Source organism: Coregonus lavaretus (assembly GCF_964263955.1).
Source record: "Coregonus lavaretus genome assembly, contig: HAP1_SCAFFOLD_504, whole genome shotgun sequence".
NCBI lineage: Eukaryota > Metazoa > Chordata > Actinopteri > Salmoniformes > Salmonidae > Coregonus > Coregonus lavaretus.
Window position 1 is genome coordinate 51,264 of NW_028159303.1, and position 21,084 is coordinate 72,347.

The following is a 21,084-nucleotide window of genomic DNA, read 5'->3' on the forward strand; positions in this document are numbered from 1 at the left end:
ATGATTTTATTCTGGGTTAGGGGATTGAGTGACATGCCTTCCTCTCATAAATATGCATAAACTGACAAGGACCGGGAAATGGCCAAGTGGTTCAGTGTTTACATTGTCATCAATGCAAGGGAGACTGAGATTGAAAGTGAACGTGAAGGTTGTTTGGGATAAAGTAAAACATTTTATGCAGATCTTATGCTTCTTAAGGAGGACCAGGATCGGGTACATATTGATGATGTTCTAACTTCCAAACAGTTATATTTTAACACTTATGTATTGTTTGCCATTTATAGCTCATATCAAAGCAGTCATAAAATCCACACAATTCTCCGGAAAATGTAACAGGCTCGTGATACTCGTAACGACTTTCCCCTGTGAGTGACGTAACATGTAGCTCGGTAATCTTCGGGATTAGCAGACTCCACCAATCGAGTTCGGATCGCAAACTATAATATCGCATAAATCATATGAACTAATACTTATGGGCAACTCTCGCCACAATTGACTCTAAAATACTTGTTACAATGTTTCTGTCGCTAAATTTCCGCAGCAGTTCCTTTAGAAGAGCAGATACGAAATCGTCACTCTCTCTGCATTTGATTAGTATGCCTGTTCCCTGCTCTATCCTCGCCATGGCGCCGTGTCCCTGCTCCCTCAGTTACAGAAAGTGGCCGCCTCTCTGCTGCTGTCGACCCAAAGCTCATAGACTCACTCGTTGCCTAGACCCGCCATCTTGGAGTCAGAGAACTGAGAGTCGGCAGCAGCTACGAGAGAGCGCAAAAGGGGGACACGGGGCCAAGGTGAGAAAGTGTTTTGGAGGTAATGTGGTGAGGGAGCTATGGGGTAAGATGGCCGGGAGGGAGAAAGAATTAGATCGCGGGGATCCGAAAACGGAGGCTTCTGAGACGACCCTCGTGCCTATTCAAGGGGACGGAGAGGTGCTGGAAAGATTCCTAGGCCTCGCTGTAACAAGCCAAAGTTGCTTTCCCCGAAAATGAATTGTATTACTAAAATACTCATATGTCCAGGGAAGGTGGTAGCCTTAAAGGGGCAGAACCCATTTGAATAACTCAAGAGTGAGTGGGAACTTCATACCTAATTAATTCCAATGACCATAAACGCACCAAGATTGACAGTTAGCCATTCAAATGTAACAAAGGCCGGGTTTCCAGACAATCAAAAATGTCAAAGTTAGCCTGCTCTTTGAATAGGAATTCGGCTGGCCAATGCCTATTCTAACCACAACATGTTACCTTGCTAACGTAGCTGCATACCTTGACCCTTGATATACATGTCTATCGTGTGTTGTGTAGGTAGCTAGCTAACGTTAGCCAGCATGCTAGCTTGTCATACAAGGTTAGCTGGCCCGAGCTAATGCTAAGAGCTAACAGGCTAAGGTTAGTAAGCTAAATAACGGTAGTATCGCACTTGCAGGCTAAACGTTCATTTAGCATTAGCTAGCCAGCTAATTCACCGTTCAGTTCGACAGCTAGCTAGCTAGCTAGCTAATTTAGCTGAACATTCATCAGTTGTGCTTTGCTCTGAGTGTTAACTGGCAGGCTAGCTACATTGTAGTACAGTGGCTTGATTCCCTTTGCAGACACCTGCTCTCATTATCACTCAATCCTCTCTATGATTGAACCATTAAGTAAAGCTATAATAACCCACATTTTCCCACACCTGCAATAGACATACAAAGGATCCACCTGAATAAAACATGAATAATCTGTTATATAAGTTACCTAAATGTCTAATTCTCCCTACAGGGTAGTGAGAATCAAAGTATTTACATCCAGATAGAGATGTTATGTGGCATGAACCTCTTACTCCTGTGGGGATTTGTGGACACAATTTCAAACTAGTTGTGACCATTTAATGAGTCCATAGGTCAGGTTAGTTCAGGGTTGGGGTCAAAGAGCACCCCAAAGTCCCTTCCCCAAGCTCAGACTTAGGGTCTTGAAACATTAAAAACAAAACATGCCTATAACTTGAACATATTTAGACTCAATTTCCTCCTATATGGACTGTTCAACAAATCTAATCAGTTCAACATAAACTCTTTCAATCTGGTACATGAAAGTGCTTGAAGGTCCACAGTGGGAATACGTTGATTAGTTGATTTTGACAGCATTGATTGGTGTTCTGCAGTGTGTGACTTGTGGATCTTTCTCTCAGTTTCAGGCCTTTTCACATCTTCTGAACTGACAGTTGTGATTGGAGATAATGAGATAATCCATATCCCACATTAGAAAGGTACCATTGTCTTGTTAATTTCTGCACAAACATAATGTCAGTGTTATGTTGCATGCAAAGACTAGCTGTTAGGAGACGACATGGAGGTCCTGACTGCAAAACACAATAAATAATCTTTAGCTCTAATATTACAACTTCCGCTCTACCCCATGTTGTTTCTCTCTGTCTTCTCACTCTCTCTCCATCTAAACCCCTACCTCTCTTTTCTCCCTCTTCCTCTCTCCCCCTTTCTCTTTTTTGTCCTCCTCTCTCCCCCTCTCTCCCCTCCTCTCCCCCTCTCTCCCCTCCTCTCCCCCTCTCTCCCCCTCTCTCCCCTCCTCTCCCCCTCTCTCCCCCTCTCTCCCCTCCTCTCCCCCTCTCTCCCCTCCTCTCCTCCTCTCTCCCCCTCTCTCCCCTCCTCTCCTCCTCTCTCCCCCTCTCTCCCCCTCTCTCCCATCCTCTCCCCCTCTCTCCCCTCCTCTCCCCCTCTCTCCCCCCCTCTCTCCCCTCCTCTCCCCCTCTCTCCCCTCCTCTCCCCTCCTCTCCCCCTCTCTCCCCTCCTCTCCCCCTCTCTCCCCCTCTCTCCCCTCCTCTCCCCCTCTCTCCCCCTCTCTCCCCTCCTCTCCTCCTCTCTCCCCTCCTCTCCCCCTCTCTCCCCTCCCTTCCTCCTCTCTCCCCTCCTCTCCCCCTCTCTCCCCTCCTCTCTCCCCTCTCTCCCCCTCTCTCCCCTCCTCTCCCCTCTCTCCCCCTCTCTCCCCTCCTCTCCCCTCTCTCCCCCTCTCTCCCCTCCTCTCCCCCTCTCTCCCCCTCTCTCCCCTTCTCTCCCCTCCTCTCCCCCTCTCTCCCCTCCTCTCCCCCTCTCTCCCCCTCTCTCCCCTCCTCTCCCCCTCTCTCCCCTCCTCTCCTCCTCTCTCCCCCTCTCTCCCCTCCTCTCCTCCTCTCTCCCCTCCTCTCCCCCTCTCTCCCCTCCTCTCCTCCTCTCTCCCCCTCTCTCCCCTCCTCTCCCCCTCTCTCCCCCTCTCTCCCCCTCTCTCCCCTCCTCTCCTCCTCTCTCTCCTCTCCTCTCCTCCTCTCTCCCCCTCTCTCCCCTCCTCTCCTCCTCTCTCCCCTCCTCTCCCCCTCTCTCCCCTCCTCTCCTCCTCTCTCCCCCTCTCTCCCCTCCTCTCCCCCTCTCTCCCCCTCTCTCCCCTCCTCTCCTCCTCTCTCCCCCTCTCTCCCCTCCTCTCCCCCTCTCTCCCCTCCTCTCCCCCTCTCTCCCCCTCTCTCCCCTCCTCTCCCCCTCTCTCCCCTCCTCTCCTCCTCTCTCCCCCTCTCTCCCCTCCTCTCCCCCTCTCTCCCCCTCTCTCCCTCCTCTCCCCCTCTCTCCCCCTCTCTCCCCTCCTCTCCCCCTCTCTCCCCTCCTCTCCCCCTCTCTCCCCCCCTCTCTCCCCCTCTCTCCCCTCCTCTCCCCCTCTCTCCCCCTCTCTCCCCTCCTCTCCCAACCCCTCTCTCTCCCCCAGTGAGTATCCCTGCCCAATAGGACCTAAAGGTCTCAGTCCTCCATGGCGTCTGGGGCTGGGCAGGCAGAGGCCGACGATGGGGCAGCATGGTCGTCATCAGGCCTGGCCAAGCCTCTTCACCTCCAGCACCTGGAGAGATCCCTACGCCTTGACAGCTTCCTCCGCCAGACCGCCTCGGTCTTCAACAGAGACCTATCCAGGTAAAGTACAGTTATAGAGCCCCACAGTGTAGTTGTCATAATACCCATAAAACCTAGCGGTCAAACAGGGAAATAGTTCCAATTGTTTTTCCACCATTCCTTTTTCACATAGGGGATTTTAGAAACATTTAAAATAAGGGCTGTGTTTCGTGTTGGCTTACCCTGGCGTGACGTTTTGATAACCATGTAAATCTCTCTAATAAGCTTTTATCAATATATTCGGCTCCCCTATGGGAAAAATGAATGGTAGAAAAATGATTGGAACCATTTCCCTGCTTGACCGCTAGGTATTATGGGTATTATGACTCATAGTGTGGTACTCTATTTACAATGTAATATAACAGAACAGATACCTATTCAGGTAATATACCAGTGTTTCTCCAATATTCATTTAGCAGCGGAGCCCCGCTGCTGCTAAATCGTTGCCAAATATTTAGCCCGAGATGCGCTTGGATACTCACTGCAGTTTGAAGGGATACTGAAAAAATAAATAAATGCAAACATTTAAAAGATTTGACTGAGTTACAGTTCATAGAAAGAAATCAGTCAATTGAAATAAATAAATGAGGCCCTAATTTATGGATTTCACATGACTGGGCAGGGGCACAGCCTTGGGAGGACCTGGGAGGGCATAGGCCCACCCACTGGGGAGCCAGGCCCAGCCAATCAGAATGAGTTTTTCCCCAACAAAATGGCTTTATTACAGACAGAAATACTCCTCAGAACCCCCCCCCTCCTCAGACGATCCCGAAGGTGAAGAAGCCGGATGTGGAGGTCCTGGGCTGGTGTGGTTACACGTGGTCTACGGTTGTGAGGCCGGTTAGACGTACTGCCAATTCTCTAAAACGATGTTGGCTTATGGTAGAGAAATGACAATTCAATTCTCTGGCAACAGCTCTGGTGGACATTCCTGCAGTCAGCATGCCAATTGCGTGCTCCCTCAACTTGAGACATCTGTGACAAAACTGCACATTTTAGTGGCCTTTTATTGTCCCCAGCACAAGGTGCACCTGTGTAAGGATCATGCTGTTTAATCAGCTTCTTGATATGCCACACCTCTGTTAGGTGGATGGATTATCTTGGCATGGAGAAATGCTCACTAACAGGGATGTAAAACAATTTGTGCACAACATTTGAGATAAATAAGCTTTTTGTGCATCTGGAAAAATTATGTGATCTTTTATTTCAGCTCATGAAATATGGGACCAACACTTTACATGTTGCGATTATATATTTTGTTCAATATAGTTTTGTGAGCCATTAGCTGTTCCCATAGACTTCCAATTATTGTGCTAACGCTAGTTAGCAATTGCACTAATGCTAGTTAGCAACTTTCTTCAAACTGAACACAGAGACATAAATGGTATCCATGAGTTCATCTGACTCTTAAAGCTGCATTATGTAACTTTTTGGGGCGAGCCGACTAAATTCACATAGAAATGTTTGTTCTACAGCTGTCATTATCATTGAAAGCAAGTCTAAGAAGCGGTAGATCTGTTCTATGTGCACTATTTCTATGCTTCCCGTAATGTTTCGTTTTTGCTTTTACTTTCGGTTATGTATACCAGCTTCAAACAGCTGAAAAGACAATATTGTTGGTTATGGAAAATATATTTCACATAGGTTTAGATGGTACATTGATTCTCTACACCCATCAAACTCAGCGCTGGACCTCGAAGCCAGTTCCACTGCATTTTTTCACTGTTCCCCTCTAATCAGGGACTGATTTAGACCTGGGACACTAGGTGTGTGTAACTAATTATCAGGTAGAACAGAAAACCAGCAGGCTCCGGACCTCGTAGGGCAGGGGTGTCACTCATTCCATGGAGAGCATGGTGTCTGCTGGTTTTTGGTTGACCTGGACAACCAGGTGAGGAGAGTTCCTTACTAATCATTGACCTTAATTCATCAATCAAGTACAAGGGAGGAGTGAAAACGCGCATAGACTCGGCCCTTTGTGGAACGAGTTTGACACGTGTCGTAGGGCAGGGTTTCCCCAAACTCGGTCCTGGGGGCCCCCCTTGGTGGACGTTTTGTTTTTTGCCCTAGCACTACACAGCTGATTCAAATAACCAACTCATCAAGCTTTGATTATTTGAATCAGCTGATTTAAATGTGCACCCAGGGGGGGCCCAGGCCCCTGCTCTACGCTATACTTGCTTGTTTTGTCACATAAACTGAAATTACTATTAGAATGTTAGCAACCAGGAAATGGCGGCGCAATTTCTGCATAGTGCACCTTTTTAATTGCCAAAATCTTGCACTATCCCTTTAAGATCAGTGACAAGTTACAACTTATACTTGTAGCAAACAGAGTGAGCAGTTGTGCGAATGAGAGCCATGAGCGCACAGCCACCGTTTGCTCCTTTATCAATTAAATAATCGTATATTTCAGTTATATTTCATGAGGTGTCAACATTTATTTAATTTTCATGCATTTTGGAGTAGAATGTCCTTTTTAAAAAAAGTCACCAGAAGTGACCTTCTCACAGTTTTTTACAACAAAATCCCCCGGGTGGGCATCCCCCCACCCCCTTCCCACTACCTTTACCACCGCTGCTGAAATAAATCCTAGGGGAAACGCTGTGTACAATATCATTACAACACATTACAACAGAGCAGAGAACTATCTAGGAATAATACAATGTCATAAGCCCTGCACCTTCTCCATGTGAGGTTAGTTTTAGTGGCCCTAGGTGTTGATATCTTGGGGCCCTTGCACTCCACTGTGTAATTAATCAAGGGGAAACTCTTGACTAATGATCTAAATTCTATTTGTGGCTATAGGCCAGAAGGTAACGACCGCGTCAGCACCGGGGACCTCTCAGAAGCTTGAAATAGATGTTGTATGTGCATTATGACATGACTGGGATGACTCTGGGCTTATGCGTACATGTTTGTCTCATCACAGTGATGACAGCGACGATGGTGGATTGGGGGAGGGGCCTTCCATGGGCCCGACCAATCAGCACGCAGCCCTGGCGATAAAGGAGGAGTCATGTGACCTGGAGGAGGAGGGGCTTGTTACCGAGGGCAACCCCCTCAACGGAGCTCTATCACAAGGTGAAGGGGAGCTTAGGGAAAGTTCACCCGGAAGGTTCCAATAGGTGCATGCACCTTAAAAGTGGTGACCCTCCCATCTGTTCTATAGATCCTGCTACAGGATATGCTTTAGTAGGGATCTGGATTCCAAGGTGTAATCTCAGATTAATGGGAAACATTGGCTCCGTACAAGTGCAATATCCTGTTTCAATATCCAATATCTCACGAGACCTTTATTCAAAGACATTTAGTCTTTTATACTCCTCTTACTCTCCTTCTCTCTCCACAGAACACAAGGCAGACAAAGACAGTCTATACAACTTCTCCAAACTGAAGAAGAGCAGGAAATGGCTGAAGGTATTTGCATTGCTTCATGATAGAGTGTGTTAACATTCAGGGCTGGTTTCCCCAAACACAAAGTTTGTGGACCAAAATTATCATGCTTTTTAGTCCAGAACTAGACTTAATCTGTGTCCAGGAAACCGGTCTGTAGTGGTATATAAGGAAATAGGGGATGGAAGGTCATGGATGTATCTGAATTGTTCTCCCCATAGAGTATCCTGTTGAGTGATGACACCAGTGAGTCAGACACAGAGGACTCTGACTTCAGTCTGTCCAGAGAAGAGCTACAGGATATGCTCAGACTGCATCAGTTCACCAGGGAGCACCAGAACAAGTTCCACAACGACAGAGAGGTACACACACACACACACACACACACACACACGTCTAGACACACACACACACACACACGTCTAGACACACACACACACACACACACACACACACACACACACACACACACACACACGTCTAGACACACACACACACACGTCTAGACACACACACACACACGTCTAGACATACACATAGGCATGTATCTGTGTTCGTACACAACTGTTATTACTTGATGAATAGCCACATGACCACTACTATAGCCACATGACCACTACTATAGCCACATGACCACTACTATAGTCACATGACCACTACTATAGCCACATGACCACTACTATAGCCACATGACCACTACTATAGTCACATGACCACTACTATAGTCACATGACCACTACTATAGTCACATGACCACTACTATAGTCACATGACCACTACTATAGTCACATGACCACTACTATAGTCACATGACCACTACTATAGTCACATGACCACTACTATAGCCACATGACCACTACTATAGCCACATGACCACTACTATAGTCACATGACCACTACTATAGTCACATGACCAACACTATAGCCACATGACCACTACTATAGCCACATGACCACTACTATAGCCACATGACCACTACTATAGCCACATGACCACTACTATAGTCACATGACCAACACTATAGCCACATGACCACTACTATAGCCACATGACCACTACTATAGCCACATGACCAACACTACCATTGTGCTCATTGTGATAGCATTGACTGAACAATGATAACACTAATAGAGATCTGTTTTGGCATGGACGTTGCCATTGGGGTCATCCACCGTTTTATAGTAGTCAACTGGGTGGGGATTCCAAATAGGTTGGGAGGGATCAGCCAATGATCAGAGCGTTGTCTTCAAATTGGTTTGCTTAGTTTGTAAAGTGGCTTTAGGCTTTATCACCGCCATCTAGTGGCAACAATAAATGAATGACACACAAGATGTGGTTCAGGACTCCAGCTCTGCAGGTGGCGGTAAATCACCAATATTAGCGTTACGCTGTTTTCATACATCAAAAGAAGGAGAACATCTACAACTTTAAAATGGCAATACCCTAAATGGCGCTGCCCATGTTATCACAGGCACCATAATGGCACAGATACAAACTGGAGATCTCTATACATCTCTATGGATGACAGTTAGTAACCTCTTCCCCCCCCCCTCCTCTCCTCAGCTGCAGCAGTATCAGTACTACAGCACAGGACTGCTCTCCTCCCAGGACCCCTTCTATGAACAGCAGCGCCACCTGCTGGGCCCCAAGAAGAAGAAGATCAAGGAGGAGAAGAAATTCAAGGGTAAGAAAAACGTTTATTTACTTATTTATAATTGTCTGACATGTCTGTCTTTGCTTTGTTGAATATGTATTTTTTTTAAATGGATGATTGTGCCGCATACCTATTTTATTTCTAGAGGGAATCATATAGATTTTCTAATACTGCTACTAGTGAATAGGTTCGCTTACCTTCATGGAGCATGTTACGTTGGTTTCCAGTCATTGATGTATTCCTCCATATTCCCTCCTCCTCTCAGGCAAGCTAAAGAAAGGGAAGAAGAAGAAGAAGAGGGTAGAGGGGGAGTTCTCAGGCGAGGGGCGGCCGTATGTCACCAAGATCTTCGCCAAGTTTTCCCATGATGCCCCTCTTCCCATGTTGAAGAAGAAGCACCTGACTGTAGAGCAGCTGAACGCACGACGACGAAAAGTCTGGCTCACCATCGCCAAGAAGGAGTGCCCCAAGGTACGCTGGGTAGTGTAGTCTGAGAGGCCTACAAGAGTCAGGATAATAATTGTAGGAGTGGGTGTAGGTCTTTGTAAATCTGTGAGTTGTTGTGAACTGTCCTCAGGGCCCGTATCCATAAAGCATCTCAGAGTAAGAGTGCTGATCTGGGATCAGTTTAGCCTTTTAGATCGTAATGAATGAGATTATATGGACAGATCTTAGATCTCAGCACTTGCTGCTTTGTGGATACTGTGGCCCTGACCTCTGATTTAAAGGATATCTGAGAGGGGCTAAAGTTCATAGTATATCCTATGTAGAGCATGTGAATTGGTACGAAGTAATATATTCATAATTGCATAATCTTTCTTCAGGCATTCAAGCAAAAAGCATCAGCCAAGAACTTTGTCCTTACCAATGCCAAAAAGGTAAAATGTTTAAGCCTTTCATGACCTATTAAAACCTGTTGTCTGTGTGTATAGTGTGTGTGTGTTTGAAAGAGTATCCCTGTGTAAGTCTCTGTTTTTTACCAGAGGCAAATCCTGTATGTGTTTTTTCTATATATGTTACTTCAAACTAAATGTCTGTGTTCTCTCAAGACTAAACTATTTTCTTTGTGTATCTGTTCTCCTCATCTCCAGCTGGTCCACCAGTGTCTCTGATCTAAACTCAGTACTGTGTCATTAATGAGTATCTGTTCTCCTCCTCTCCAGCTGGCTCACCAGTGTATGCGTGAGGTACGTAGGGCAGCCATTCAAGCCCAGAAGAACTGCAAGGAGACCCTTCCCCGGGCCAGGAGACTGACCAAGGAGATGACGCTCTACTGGAAGAAATATGAGAAGGTGGAGAAGGAGCACAGGAAGAGAGCTGAGAAGGAAGCTCTGGAACAACGCAAGCTGGACGAGGAGATGAGAGAGGTGAGACTGGAAAAACACACCGTGCTCTACCACATCAGGACGGGGAGCTACCTTCCTGCAGTATAACGCTCTGATGTAACACGCCTGATTCTACTTGTCACTTGATTAGCGGAATCGGGTGTGTTTATAGTAATGTTGGAGTAAAAGCCTGCACACCCAGAAGCTGGTCACCCCTCTACCGCGTAAAACAAACGTCGAGTGATCTCCCTAAATAAATTCAGATTTAAAAAGGGATCAAAGCGAATGCCAAAACTCACCACAATGTCAAGGATTAACCCTACCTCTCTCTCTCTCTCTCTCTCCCTCCCAGGCGAAGCGTCAGCAGCGTAAGCTGAACTTCCTGATCACCCAGACAGAGCTGTATGCCCACTTCATGGGGGGCAAGGGTCCTGGGGAGGACGGAGAGGAGGAGGAGGGGGGACAGGAGGACATTCTCAACAAGCTGGATGACACCACCTCTCACAGGCAGATGGACATCGGGGGAGGGGTGATGGTCAACGTTGGACAGGAGGACTACGGTAATGGTCGCTACTTTATCATTCTAAACATATTCGGGGTTACTTCATCTAAATCTCAATAGCCAAATCCAATCATGATTGATTGGATCTCAAGTGGTTTCCTCCTTTTGTGCTTGATCGTGAAGAGGTACATTACAATTTTAGTGCAATTAAGTGCAGTTGTAATAGTGTTGAATTGTTGTCCATCTCAGATAGTGAATACTACAAGTCACAGGCCCTAAGGAACGCTAAAGAGGCCTACGACATCCACCAGGCCAGAGTAAGTCCCAGCAGTACCTCCAACACCTCATCAACATGAGTCCACCCAGATAGATATGTACACTCAACATGGGAAAATTATTCTTATGCCAGCGTTCTCAAAGCAGACGGTCCACTTTTTCTCCCTCTAGACGCGTCTCTTTGATGAGGAGGCTAAGGACAGTCGCTGTGCCTCCCTGCACCAGGCCAGTGGGTCAGGGTCAGGGTTCGGGGAGAGCTACAGCCTGTCTAACCCTTCTATCCAGGCCGGGGAAGACATCCCCCAGCCAACCATCTTCAACGGGAAACTGAAGGGCTACCAGCTTAAAGGCATGAACTGGCTGGCTAACCTCTACGAACAGGTGATGGACACAAGCTTCAAAAGATCAACTTCTCTTTCTCTTTGTTGGTCGGTTTTTCTCTCTCTCTGACTCTCTCTCTCTCTCTCTGACTCTCTCTCTCTCTCTCTCTCTCTGACTCTCTCTCTCTCTGACTCTCTCTCTCTCTCTCTCTCTGACTCTCTCTCTCTCTCTGACTCTCTCTCTGACTCTCTCTCTCTGACTCTCTCTCTCTCTGACTCTCTCTCTCTCTCTGACTCTCTCTCTCTCTCTCTCTCTCTCTGATTCTCTCTCTCTCTCTCTCTGACTCTGACTCTCTCTCTCTCTGACTCTCTCTCTCCCCCCTACACACACCTGTCATGCATCCCATCACTCTGTCACTTTTCTCAGTAGTGACATCCCTTCCTGTTCCGTTCTCCCTCTTCATAGGGTATCAATGGTATCCTAGCAGATGAGATGGGTCTGGGGAAGACTGTTCAGAGCATCGCCCTGCTGGGGCACCTGGCTGAGGTAAGCAGAACACCTCAGTAAAATACTGGAGCTGGGCTTGGTTTAGTCTGCCTGGTCTCTTCCAAACATTAGCATTTGATTACCTTTGTACTTGGCATGCAGAAGCCGCAACGTTTCATTCTAAGGTGTTGTATTGTTATATATATATTTACGGGCGATTGTTGATGAATCGTGTGAATGGGAACAGTCCAGCTGTATCCGTGGGCCCCAAGGTGTTTTAAATGAGAGGGGAAATATAATGACATTTTGGGAATTTGAGCCCGCTCTGTCCCACAGGAAGACATGAGTCACAGCTTAGTATTGCCTGTTTTTCTCTCAAACACACACAAGCACACACACACACCTGTTGTGGTGACTGACTGAGTGTGTCCCTGTCCTGTTGTGGTGACTGACTGAGTGTGTCCCTGTCCTGTTGTGGTGACTGACTGAGTGTGTCCCTGTCCTGTTGTGGTGACTGACTGACTGAGTGTGTCCCTGTCCTGTTGTGGTGACTGACTGACTGAGTGTGTCCCTGTCCTGTTGTGGTGACTGACTGACTGAGTGTGTCCCTGTCCTGTTGTGGTGACTGACTGAGTGTCCCTGTCCTGTCCTCTGCAGCGTGACAACATCTGGGGTCCGTTCCTCATCATCTCTCCTGCCTCCACGCTGAATAACTGGCACCAGGAGTTTACACGCTTTGTCCCCAAATTCAAGGTGAGACATCAGGATCCCACCATTGCTCTGACATCTACAGCACATATAACATTATCTCTCTATCAGCTGTTCTCATCTCTCTATCAGCTGTTGTCTCCATCAGCTGTTCTCGCCATCAGCTGTTCTCTCCATCAGCTGTTCTCGCCATCAGCTGTTCTCTCCATCAGCTGTTCTCTCCATCTCTCTCGATCAGCTGTTCTCTCCATAAGCTGTTCTCTCTGTCGCTCCCTCAGCTGTTCTCTACATCAGCTGTTCTCTACATCAGCTTTTCTCTCCATCAGCTTTTCTCTCAATCTCTCCATCAGCTGTTCTCTCATCAGCGCTTCTCCATCCCTCCATCAGCTGTTCTGTCTATCAGCTGTTCTCTCCACCCCTCCATCAGCTGTTCTCTCCATCTCTTCATCAGCTGTTTTCTCCATCTCTTCATCAGCTGTTCTCTACATCAGCTTTTCTCTCCATTAGCTGTTCTCTCCATCAGCTGTTCTCCATCTCTCCATCAGCTGTTCTTGCCATCAGCTGTTCTCTCCATCCCTCCATCAGCTGTTCTGTCTATCAGCTGTTCTCTCTATCAGCTGTTCTCTCCATCAGCTGTTCTCCATCTCTCCATCAGCTGTTCTCTCCATCAGCTGTTCTCTCCATCAGCCGTTCTCGCCATCAGCTGTTCTCGCCATCAGCTGTTCTAGCCATCAGCTGTTCTCTCCATCGGCTGTTCTCCATCTCTCTGGATCAGATGTTCTCTCCATAAGCTGTTCTCTCTGTCGCTCCCTCAGCTGTTCTCTACATCAGCTGTTCTCTACATCAGCTTTTCTCTCCATCAGCTTTTCTCTCAATCTCTCCATCAGCTGTTCTCTCCATCAGCTGTTCTCTCATCAGCGCTTCTCCATCCCTCCATCAGCTGTTCTGTCTATCAGCTGTTCTCTCCACCCCTCCATCAGCTGTTCTCTCCATCTCTTCATCAGCTGTTCTCTCCACCCCTCCATCAGCTGTTCTCTACATCAGCTTTTCTCTCCATTAGCTGTTCTCTCCATCAGCTGTTCTCCATCTCTCCATCAGCTGTTCTTGCCATCAGCTGTTCTCTCATCTCTCCATCAGCTGTTCTCACCATCTCTCCATCAGCTGTTCTCTCTATCAGCTGTTCTCCATCTCTTCATCAGCTGTTCTCTCATCTCTTCATCAGCTGTTCTCTTCATCAGCTGTTCTCTTCATCAGCTGTTCTCTCCATCAGCTGTTCTCCATCTTTCCATCAGCTGTTCTTGCCATCAGCTGTTCTCTCCATCCCTCCATCAGCTGTTATGTCTATCAGCTGTTCTCTTCATCAGCTGTTCTCTCCATCTCTTCATCAGCTGTTCTCTCCATCAGCTGTTCTTGCCATCAGCTGTTATCTCATCACTCCATCAGCTATTCTCACCATCTCTCCATCAGCTGTTCCCTCATATCTTCATCAGCTGTTCTCACCATATCTCCATCAGCTGTTCTCTCCATCTCTCCAACAGCTGTTCCCTCCATCTCTCCATCAGCTGTTCTCTCCATCTCTCTATCAGCTGTTCTCTCTGTCAGCTGTTCACTCCATCAGCTGTTCTCCATCAGCTTTTCTCTCCATCAGCTGTTCTCTCCGGCTCTCTCCTCTCGTTAAACGATCTACTGGTTCTGTCTCTGTGTTAATTGACTATGTTATATTGTGTGAGGGGAAAATGTATCTCAGCACCCTGTATAATCTGAAGGTGAGAGAACCGGTGGTTGCTTAGATCCCTGATTTCCGATGTTGTCCTTTAGTGGGCAGCATAGTATTATAGGACTTATGGTAACTATGAATCAGAGGCATGGTATCTTACAACACACACACACACACAACCTCCTCCATATACACCCTCCTCGTCCAACTTTTCACTGCAAAGCCATCATTGTTGGACGTTTTTCAGAAGAAAGTAAATCAACTGTTTCACCATGGTGATGAGGTGTTAACAAACATCAGATGAATATCAGTTCCTGAGAACGAGCCTGACCCAGCAACAATGGACACACACACAATGGAGCCTCAGCCAGTATTTGTGTTGAGTGATTCATTATGGTCCCGTCACATAGTTTAACATAACGTCTCACATCAACAATCCATGGAGTCAGAGTTGAAATGTTTTCTCACTAAACAATAACAAATACATTTTTCGAGAAAAAAAAAGTAACTGTGCAAAATGTTTCTTTCTACTGGAATAAGTCAGAAGATTTGTGAGTATAAAATGTAAACATTCTGTTGTGATAAAATAACTATATTCGATTAGAAACGACAGTTCTACACAGACTTAGTATCAAAACTCCTTTAGGTCTGCCTCAATGATTACTGGACCTCCTTGAGAAAATATAAACTCTGCAGATTCACATATTATATTCATGCATTTAACCCTGTGTGCTGTTTGTCCCTCAGGTTCTGCCGTACTGGGGTAACCCTCACGACCGCAAGGTGATCAGGAAGTTCTGGAGCCAGAAAACCCTGTACACCCAGAATGCTCCGTTCCATGTGGTCATCACCAGTTACCAGCTGGTAGTTCAGGATGTCAAGTACTTCCAGAGGGTCAAGTGGCAGTACATGGTTCTGGATGAGGCCCAGGCCCTAAAGAGCAGTACCAGGTAAACCCTAACCCGAAGACCCGACCCCCTGGACACCCAATAGATGCTTGGTAAACAACAGGGGTAGACTATCAGTGAAAAGCCATTCCCAACAATGCACAGAGAAAAAAAGAGATCTCATATATATTTTTGAGATTGTTGAGGATTTGCGGGCCTATGTCGAATCTTTCCAGCCTCCTGAGGGGGAAGAGGCATTGTCGTGCCTTCTTCACGACTGTGTCGGTGTGTGGACCATGATAATTCTTTAGTGATGTGGACAAGGAGAAGCGCTCCACTACAGTCCCGTGGATGTGGGTGTGCTCGGTCCTCCGTTTCCTGTAGTCCACGATCAGCTATTTGTCTTGCTGACATTGAGGGAGAGGTTTGTGACCTGGCACTTGAACAGCATTCTCATGTAGGTGTTCCTCTTGTCCAGGGGAGAGAAGGTTTGTGTTTAGTGCAATAGAGATTGCGTTATCTGTGGATCTGTTGGGGCGGTATGCGAACTGGAGTGAGTCCAGGGTGTCGGCGTTGACGTGTGCTATGACCAGCCTTTCAAAGCATTTCATGGCTACAGATGTGAGTGCTACGGGGCGATAGTCATTTAGACAGGTTACCTTGGTGTACTTGGGCACAGGGACTACGGTGGTCTGCTTGAAACATGTTCCTATTACAGACTGGGTCAGGCAGATGTTGAAAATGTCAGTCTAGACACTTGCCAGCTGGTCAGCTCATATTCTGAGTACACGTCCTGGTCATCCATCTAGCCCTGCGGCCTTGTGAATGTTATCCTGTTTTAAAGGCTCGCGTCACTGGGCAGCTCGTGGCTGGGTTTCCCTTTGTAATCCGTGATAGTTTGCAAGCCCTGCCACATCCGACGAGCGTCAGAGCTGGCATAGTAGGATTCGATCTTAGTCCTGTATTAACGTTTTGACTGTCTGATTGCTCGTCGGCGGTCGTAGCAGGATTTCTTATAGGCGTCCGCATTAGTGTCCCGCTCCTTGAAAGCGGCAGCTCTAGCCTTTAGCTCAACGTGGATGTTGCCTGTAATCCATGGCTTCTGGTTGGGATGCACTTATTAATGAATCCGGTGACTGATGTGGGGAAACCCCTCAATGTTATCGGATGAATCCGGAATATATTCCAGCCTGTGCTAGCGAAACAGTCCTGTAGCTTAGCATCCGCTTCATCGGACCACTTCAGCATTGAGCATGTCACTGGTACTTCTTGTTTGAGTTTTTTGCTTGTAAGCACGAGTCAGGAGGATAGAGTTATGGTCAGATTTGCCAAATGGAGGGCGGGGGAGAGCTTTGTGAGTGTCTCTGTGTGGCGTAAAGGTGAGTGTGTGGAGTGAAGGGGAGTTTCTAGTTGCACAGGTGACATGCTGGGAAAAATGAGGTAAGACAAATTTCAGTTGCTAATGGCCCTGTACAGCTGGTTGAGTGCGGTCTTAGTGCCAGCATCGGTTTGTGGTGGTAAATAGTCGGCTTCCAGTAATACCGTATTACCCCGGTATGGTACAGAAACGGTATGACGCTATGAAAATCTGGATACCGCCAAACCCTAGTAAATAGACAGCTATGAAAAATATAGATGATAAACTCTCTTGGTAAATTGTATGCTGCAATTTATCATGAGGTATTCTAACACAGGCGAGCAAAACCTAGAGATTTCCTTAACATTAGAGATGCGCACCAGCTGTTGTTGACAGAGAGAGACACCTCCCTCCTTAACCAGCTGTTGTTGACAGAGAGACACCTCCCTCCTTAACCAGCTGTTGTTGACAGAGAGACACCTCCCTCCTTAACCAGCTGTTGTTGACAGAGAGACACCTCCCTCCTTAACCAGCTGTTGTTGACAGAGAGAGACACCTCCCTCCTTAACCAGCTGTTGTTGACAGAGAGAGACACCTCCCTCCTTAACCAGCTGTTGTTGACAGAGAGAGACACCTCCCTCCTTAACCAGCTGTTGTTGACAGAGAGAGACACCTCCCTCCTTAACCAGCTGTTGTTGACAGAGAGAGACACCTCCCTCCTTAACCAGCTGTTGTTGACAGAGAGAGACACCTCCCTCCTTAACCAGCTGTTGTTGACAGAGAGAGACACCTCCCTCCTTAACCAGCTGTTGTTGACAATGAGAGACACCTCCCTCCTTAACCACTCCTTAACCTTACCCAAAGCTGCCATTCGGTCTTGACGACATAGAAAAAGCAGCTAGATGCATATTGTCCTTGTTCAGCCATGACTCCGAGAAACATAGGATATTAAAGTTCTTCAGGTCCTGTTGATGGGATAGTCTGGAACGGAGCTTGTCCAGTTTGTTGTCTTAGTGATTGTACGTTGGCCAATAGAATGTCCAGTTTGTTCTCTTAGTGACTGTACGTTGGCCAATAGAACGTCCAGTTTGTTCTCTTAGTGACTGTACGTTGGCCAATAGAACGTCCAGTTTGTTGTCTTAGTGACTGTACGTTGGCCAATAGAACGTCCAGTTTGTTCTCTTAGTGACTGTACGTTGGCCAATAGAACGTCCAGTTTGTTCTCTTAGTGACTGTACGTTGGCCAATAGAACGTCCAGTTTGTTCTCTTAGTGATTGTACGTTGGCCAATAGAACGTCCAGTTTGTTCTCTTAGTGACTGTACGTTGGCCAATAGAACGTCCAGTTTGTTGTCTTAGTGACTGTACGTTGGCCAATAGAACGTCCAGTTTGTTGTCTTAGTGATTGTACGTTGGCCAATAGAACGTCCAGTTTGTTGTCTTAGTGATTGTACGTTGGCCAATAGAACGTCCAGTTTGTTGTCTTAGTGATTGTACGTTGGCCAATAGAACGTCCAGTTTGTTGTCTTAGTGATTGTACGTTGGCCAATAGAACGTCCAGTTTGTTCTCTTAGTGACTGTACGTTGGCCAATAGAACGTCCAGTTTGTTCTCTTAGTGACTGTACGTTGGCCAATAGAACGTCCAGTTTGTTGTCTTAGTGATTGTACGTTGGCCAATAGAACGTCCAGTTTGTTGTCTTAGTGATTGTACGTTGGCCAATAGAACGTCCAGTTTGTTGTCTTAGTGACTGTACGTTGGCCAATAGAACGTCCAGTTTGTTGTCTTAGTGATTGTACGTTGGCCAATAGAACGTCCAGTTTGTTGTCTTAGTGACTGTACGTTGGCCAATAGAACGTCCAGTTTGTTGTCTTAGTGATTGTACGTTGGCCAATAGAACGTCCAGTTTGTTGTCTTAGTGACTGTACGTTGGCCAATAGAACGTCCAGTTTGTTGTCTTAGTGACTGTACGTTGGCCAATAGAACGTCCAGTTTGTTGTCTTAGTGATTGTACGTTGGCCAATAGAACGTCCAGTTTGTTGTCTTAGTGACTGTACGTTGGCCAATAGAACGTCCAGTTTGTTGTCTTAGTGACTGTACGTTGGCCAATAGAACGGATGGTAGAGACAGTTACTGCTCGTTTGCCTCTTGAGACGTCTCTTCCTCTTCCTGGTCCGAGGTGAACAGTACATCCACAGCTGTCGACTCGTCGAAGTACAAATCTTCATCCAAAACCAGGTTAGTGATCGCGTTTCTAATGTCCAGACGCGGTTGTCGGTCACAGGAAATGATGCGATCAGTGTATAAACCCCCGTCCCCCACCAAATAGCAGAATTGGTCAGGAGCTCTTAAGACGGCAGCTATCGATCTCTGCAGCGCCATCTCAGTTCAGAGGGTCCAGTGAGTGTACACGGTTCTGGACGAGGCCCAAGCACTGAAGAGCAGCACCAGCTGGAGAAGTTCTTTCAGTTGTGTCTCAAATGATACCCCATCAAGTGTTTCAATAATGATGTATAATGTTTGTATGGTGTTTGAATACATCATGTAGTCCATTAAGTTTGGATGTCTCTGTGTTGACAGTGTTCGATGGAAGATCCTGCTGCAGTTCCAGTGTAGAAACAGACTGCTGCTCACTGGAACACCTATACAGAACACCATGGCAGAGGTCAGAGGTCATTCTGTCTCTCTCTTTGTCTGTCTCTCTCTCTGTCTGTTTCTCTCTCTCTCTGTCTGTTTCTCTCTCTCTGTCTGTTTCTCTCTCTCTCTCTGTCTGTTTCTCTCTCTCTCTCTCTCTCTCTCTCTCTCTCCGTCTGTTTCTCTCTCTCTCTGTCTGTTTCTCTCTCTCTCTGTCTGTTTCTCTCTCTCTCTGTCTGTTTCTCTCTATCTTTGTCTGTCTCTCTCTCTGTCTGTCTCTCTCTTTGTCTCTCTCTCTGTCTGTTTCTCTCTCTCTGTCTGTTTCTCTCTCTCTCTCTCTCTCTCCGTCTGTTTCTCTCTCTCTCTGTCTGTTTCTCTCTCTCTCTCTGTCTGTTTCTCTCTCTCTCTGTCTGTTTCTCTCTATCTTTGTCTGTCTCTCTCTCTGTCTGTTTCTCTCTGTCTGTCTCTCTCTCTCTCTCTCTCTCTCTCTCTCTCTCTGTCTGTTTCTCTCTCTCTGTCTGTTTCTCTCTCTCTCTCTGTCTGTTTCTCTCTCTCTCTGTTTCTCTCTCTGTCTGTTTCTCTCTCTCTTTGTCTGTCTCTCTCTCTGTCTGTGTCTGTCTCTCTCTCTCTCTCTCTGTCTGTTTCTCTCTCTCTGTCTGTTTCTCTCTCTTTGTCTGTCTCTCTCTGTCTGTTTCTCTCTGTCTGTCTCTCTCTTTGTCTGTCTCTTTCTCTCTTTGTCTGTCTCTCTCTCTCTTTGTCTGTCTCTCCCTCTCCGTCTCTCTGTCTCTTTCTCTCTCTGGAAAATAAATATAGGTCACATTTACATTTTAGTCATTTAGCAGACGCTCTTATACAGAGCGACTTACAGGAGCAATTAGGGTTAAGTGCCTTGCTCAAGGGCACATCAACAGATTTTTCACCTAGTCGGCTTGGGGATTAGAACCAGCGACCTTTCGGTTACTGGCACAACGCTCTTAACCACTAAGCTACCTGCCGTCCCGTTGTATTTACAATGGTGTTTGTTCTTCACTGGGTGCCCACTTCTTTTCACACATCTTGCTGCTGTGATATTTCACCCAATAGATATGGGAGTTTATCAAAATTGGATTTTTTTTTCAAATTCTTTGTGGGTCTGTGTAATCTGAAGGAAATATGTGTCTCTAATATGGTCATACATTTGGCAGGAGGTTAGGAAGTGCAGCTCAGTTTCCACCTCATTTTGTGGGCAGTGTGCACATAGCCTGTCTTCTCTTGAGAGCCAGGTCTGCCTACGGCAGCCTTTCTCAATAGCAAGGCTATGCTCACTGAGTCTGTACATAGTCAAAGCTTTCCTTAAGTTTGGGTCAGTCACAGTGGTCAAGTATTCCAAATAGCATTCTAGTTTGCTCTGTTTTTTTGTTAATTCTTTCCAATGTGTCAAGTACTTATCTTATTGTTTTCTCCCTCTCTATATCTCTTTCTCAGCCTGTCTGTATGTACTGCATAGTGCCTTCAGAAAGTATTCATACCCCTTGACTTATTCCACATTTTGCTGTGTTCCAGCCTGAATTCAAAATGGATTAAATAGATTTTTTTTCTCACCCATCTACACTCAATACGCCATAATGACAACGTCTTTGCTAATTTATTTAATTTACATAAGTATTCAAACCCCTAAGTAAATGCATGTTAGAATCACCTTGGTCAGCGATTACGGCTGTGAGTCTTTCTGGGTAAGTCTCTAAGAGCTTTACACACCTGGATTGTACAATATTTGCACATTATTCTTAGAAAAATTATTAGAGCTCTGTCAAGTTGGTTGTTGATCATTGCTAGGCAACCATTTTCAAGTTTTGCCATAGTTTTTCAAGTAAATCTAAGTCAAAACTGTAACTAGGCCATTCGGGAACATTCAATGTCATCATGGTAAGCAACTCCAGTG

The 21,084-nt window shown here is 46.4% G+C and overlaps 1 protein-coding gene across 1 annotated transcript in view; it reads left to right on the forward strand.

The window, feature by feature from the left end:
- The first annotated feature begins 800 nt into the window (after positions 1 to 800).
- LOC311123040 (chromatin-remodeling ATPase INO80-like) overlaps positions 801 to 21,084 on the forward strand; it is a 91,611-nt gene continuing 71,327 nt past the window's right edge. Inside the window, exons 1-17 of the mRNA XM_084197328.1 lie at positions 801 to 1,067; positions 2,167 to 2,244; positions 3,723 to 3,922; positions 6,834 to 6,985; positions 7,254 to 7,321; positions 7,519 to 7,659; positions 8,862 to 8,982; positions 9,218 to 9,423; positions 9,777 to 9,830; positions 10,116 to 10,319; positions 10,630 to 10,837; positions 11,029 to 11,096; positions 11,227 to 11,436; positions 11,842 to 11,922; positions 12,520 to 12,615; positions 15,035 to 15,237; positions 19,110 to 19,194. Coding sequence (XP_084053454.1) covers positions 3,765 to 3,922; positions 6,834 to 6,985; positions 7,254 to 7,321; positions 7,519 to 7,659; positions 8,862 to 8,982; positions 9,218 to 9,423; positions 9,777 to 9,830; positions 10,116 to 10,319; positions 10,630 to 10,837; positions 11,029 to 11,096; positions 11,227 to 11,436; positions 11,842 to 11,922; positions 12,520 to 12,615; positions 15,035 to 15,237; positions 19,110 to 19,194 — 2,055 coding nt within the window. The 5' untranslated portion in view covers positions 801 to 1,067; positions 2,167 to 2,244; positions 3,723 to 3,764. The remainder of the gene's footprint in view (positions 1,068 to 2,166; positions 2,245 to 3,722; positions 3,923 to 6,833; positions 6,986 to 7,253; positions 7,322 to 7,518; positions 7,660 to 8,861; positions 8,983 to 9,217; positions 9,424 to 9,776; positions 9,831 to 10,115; positions 10,320 to 10,629; positions 10,838 to 11,028; positions 11,097 to 11,226; positions 11,437 to 11,841; positions 11,923 to 12,519; positions 12,616 to 15,034; positions 15,238 to 19,109; positions 19,195 to 21,084) is intronic.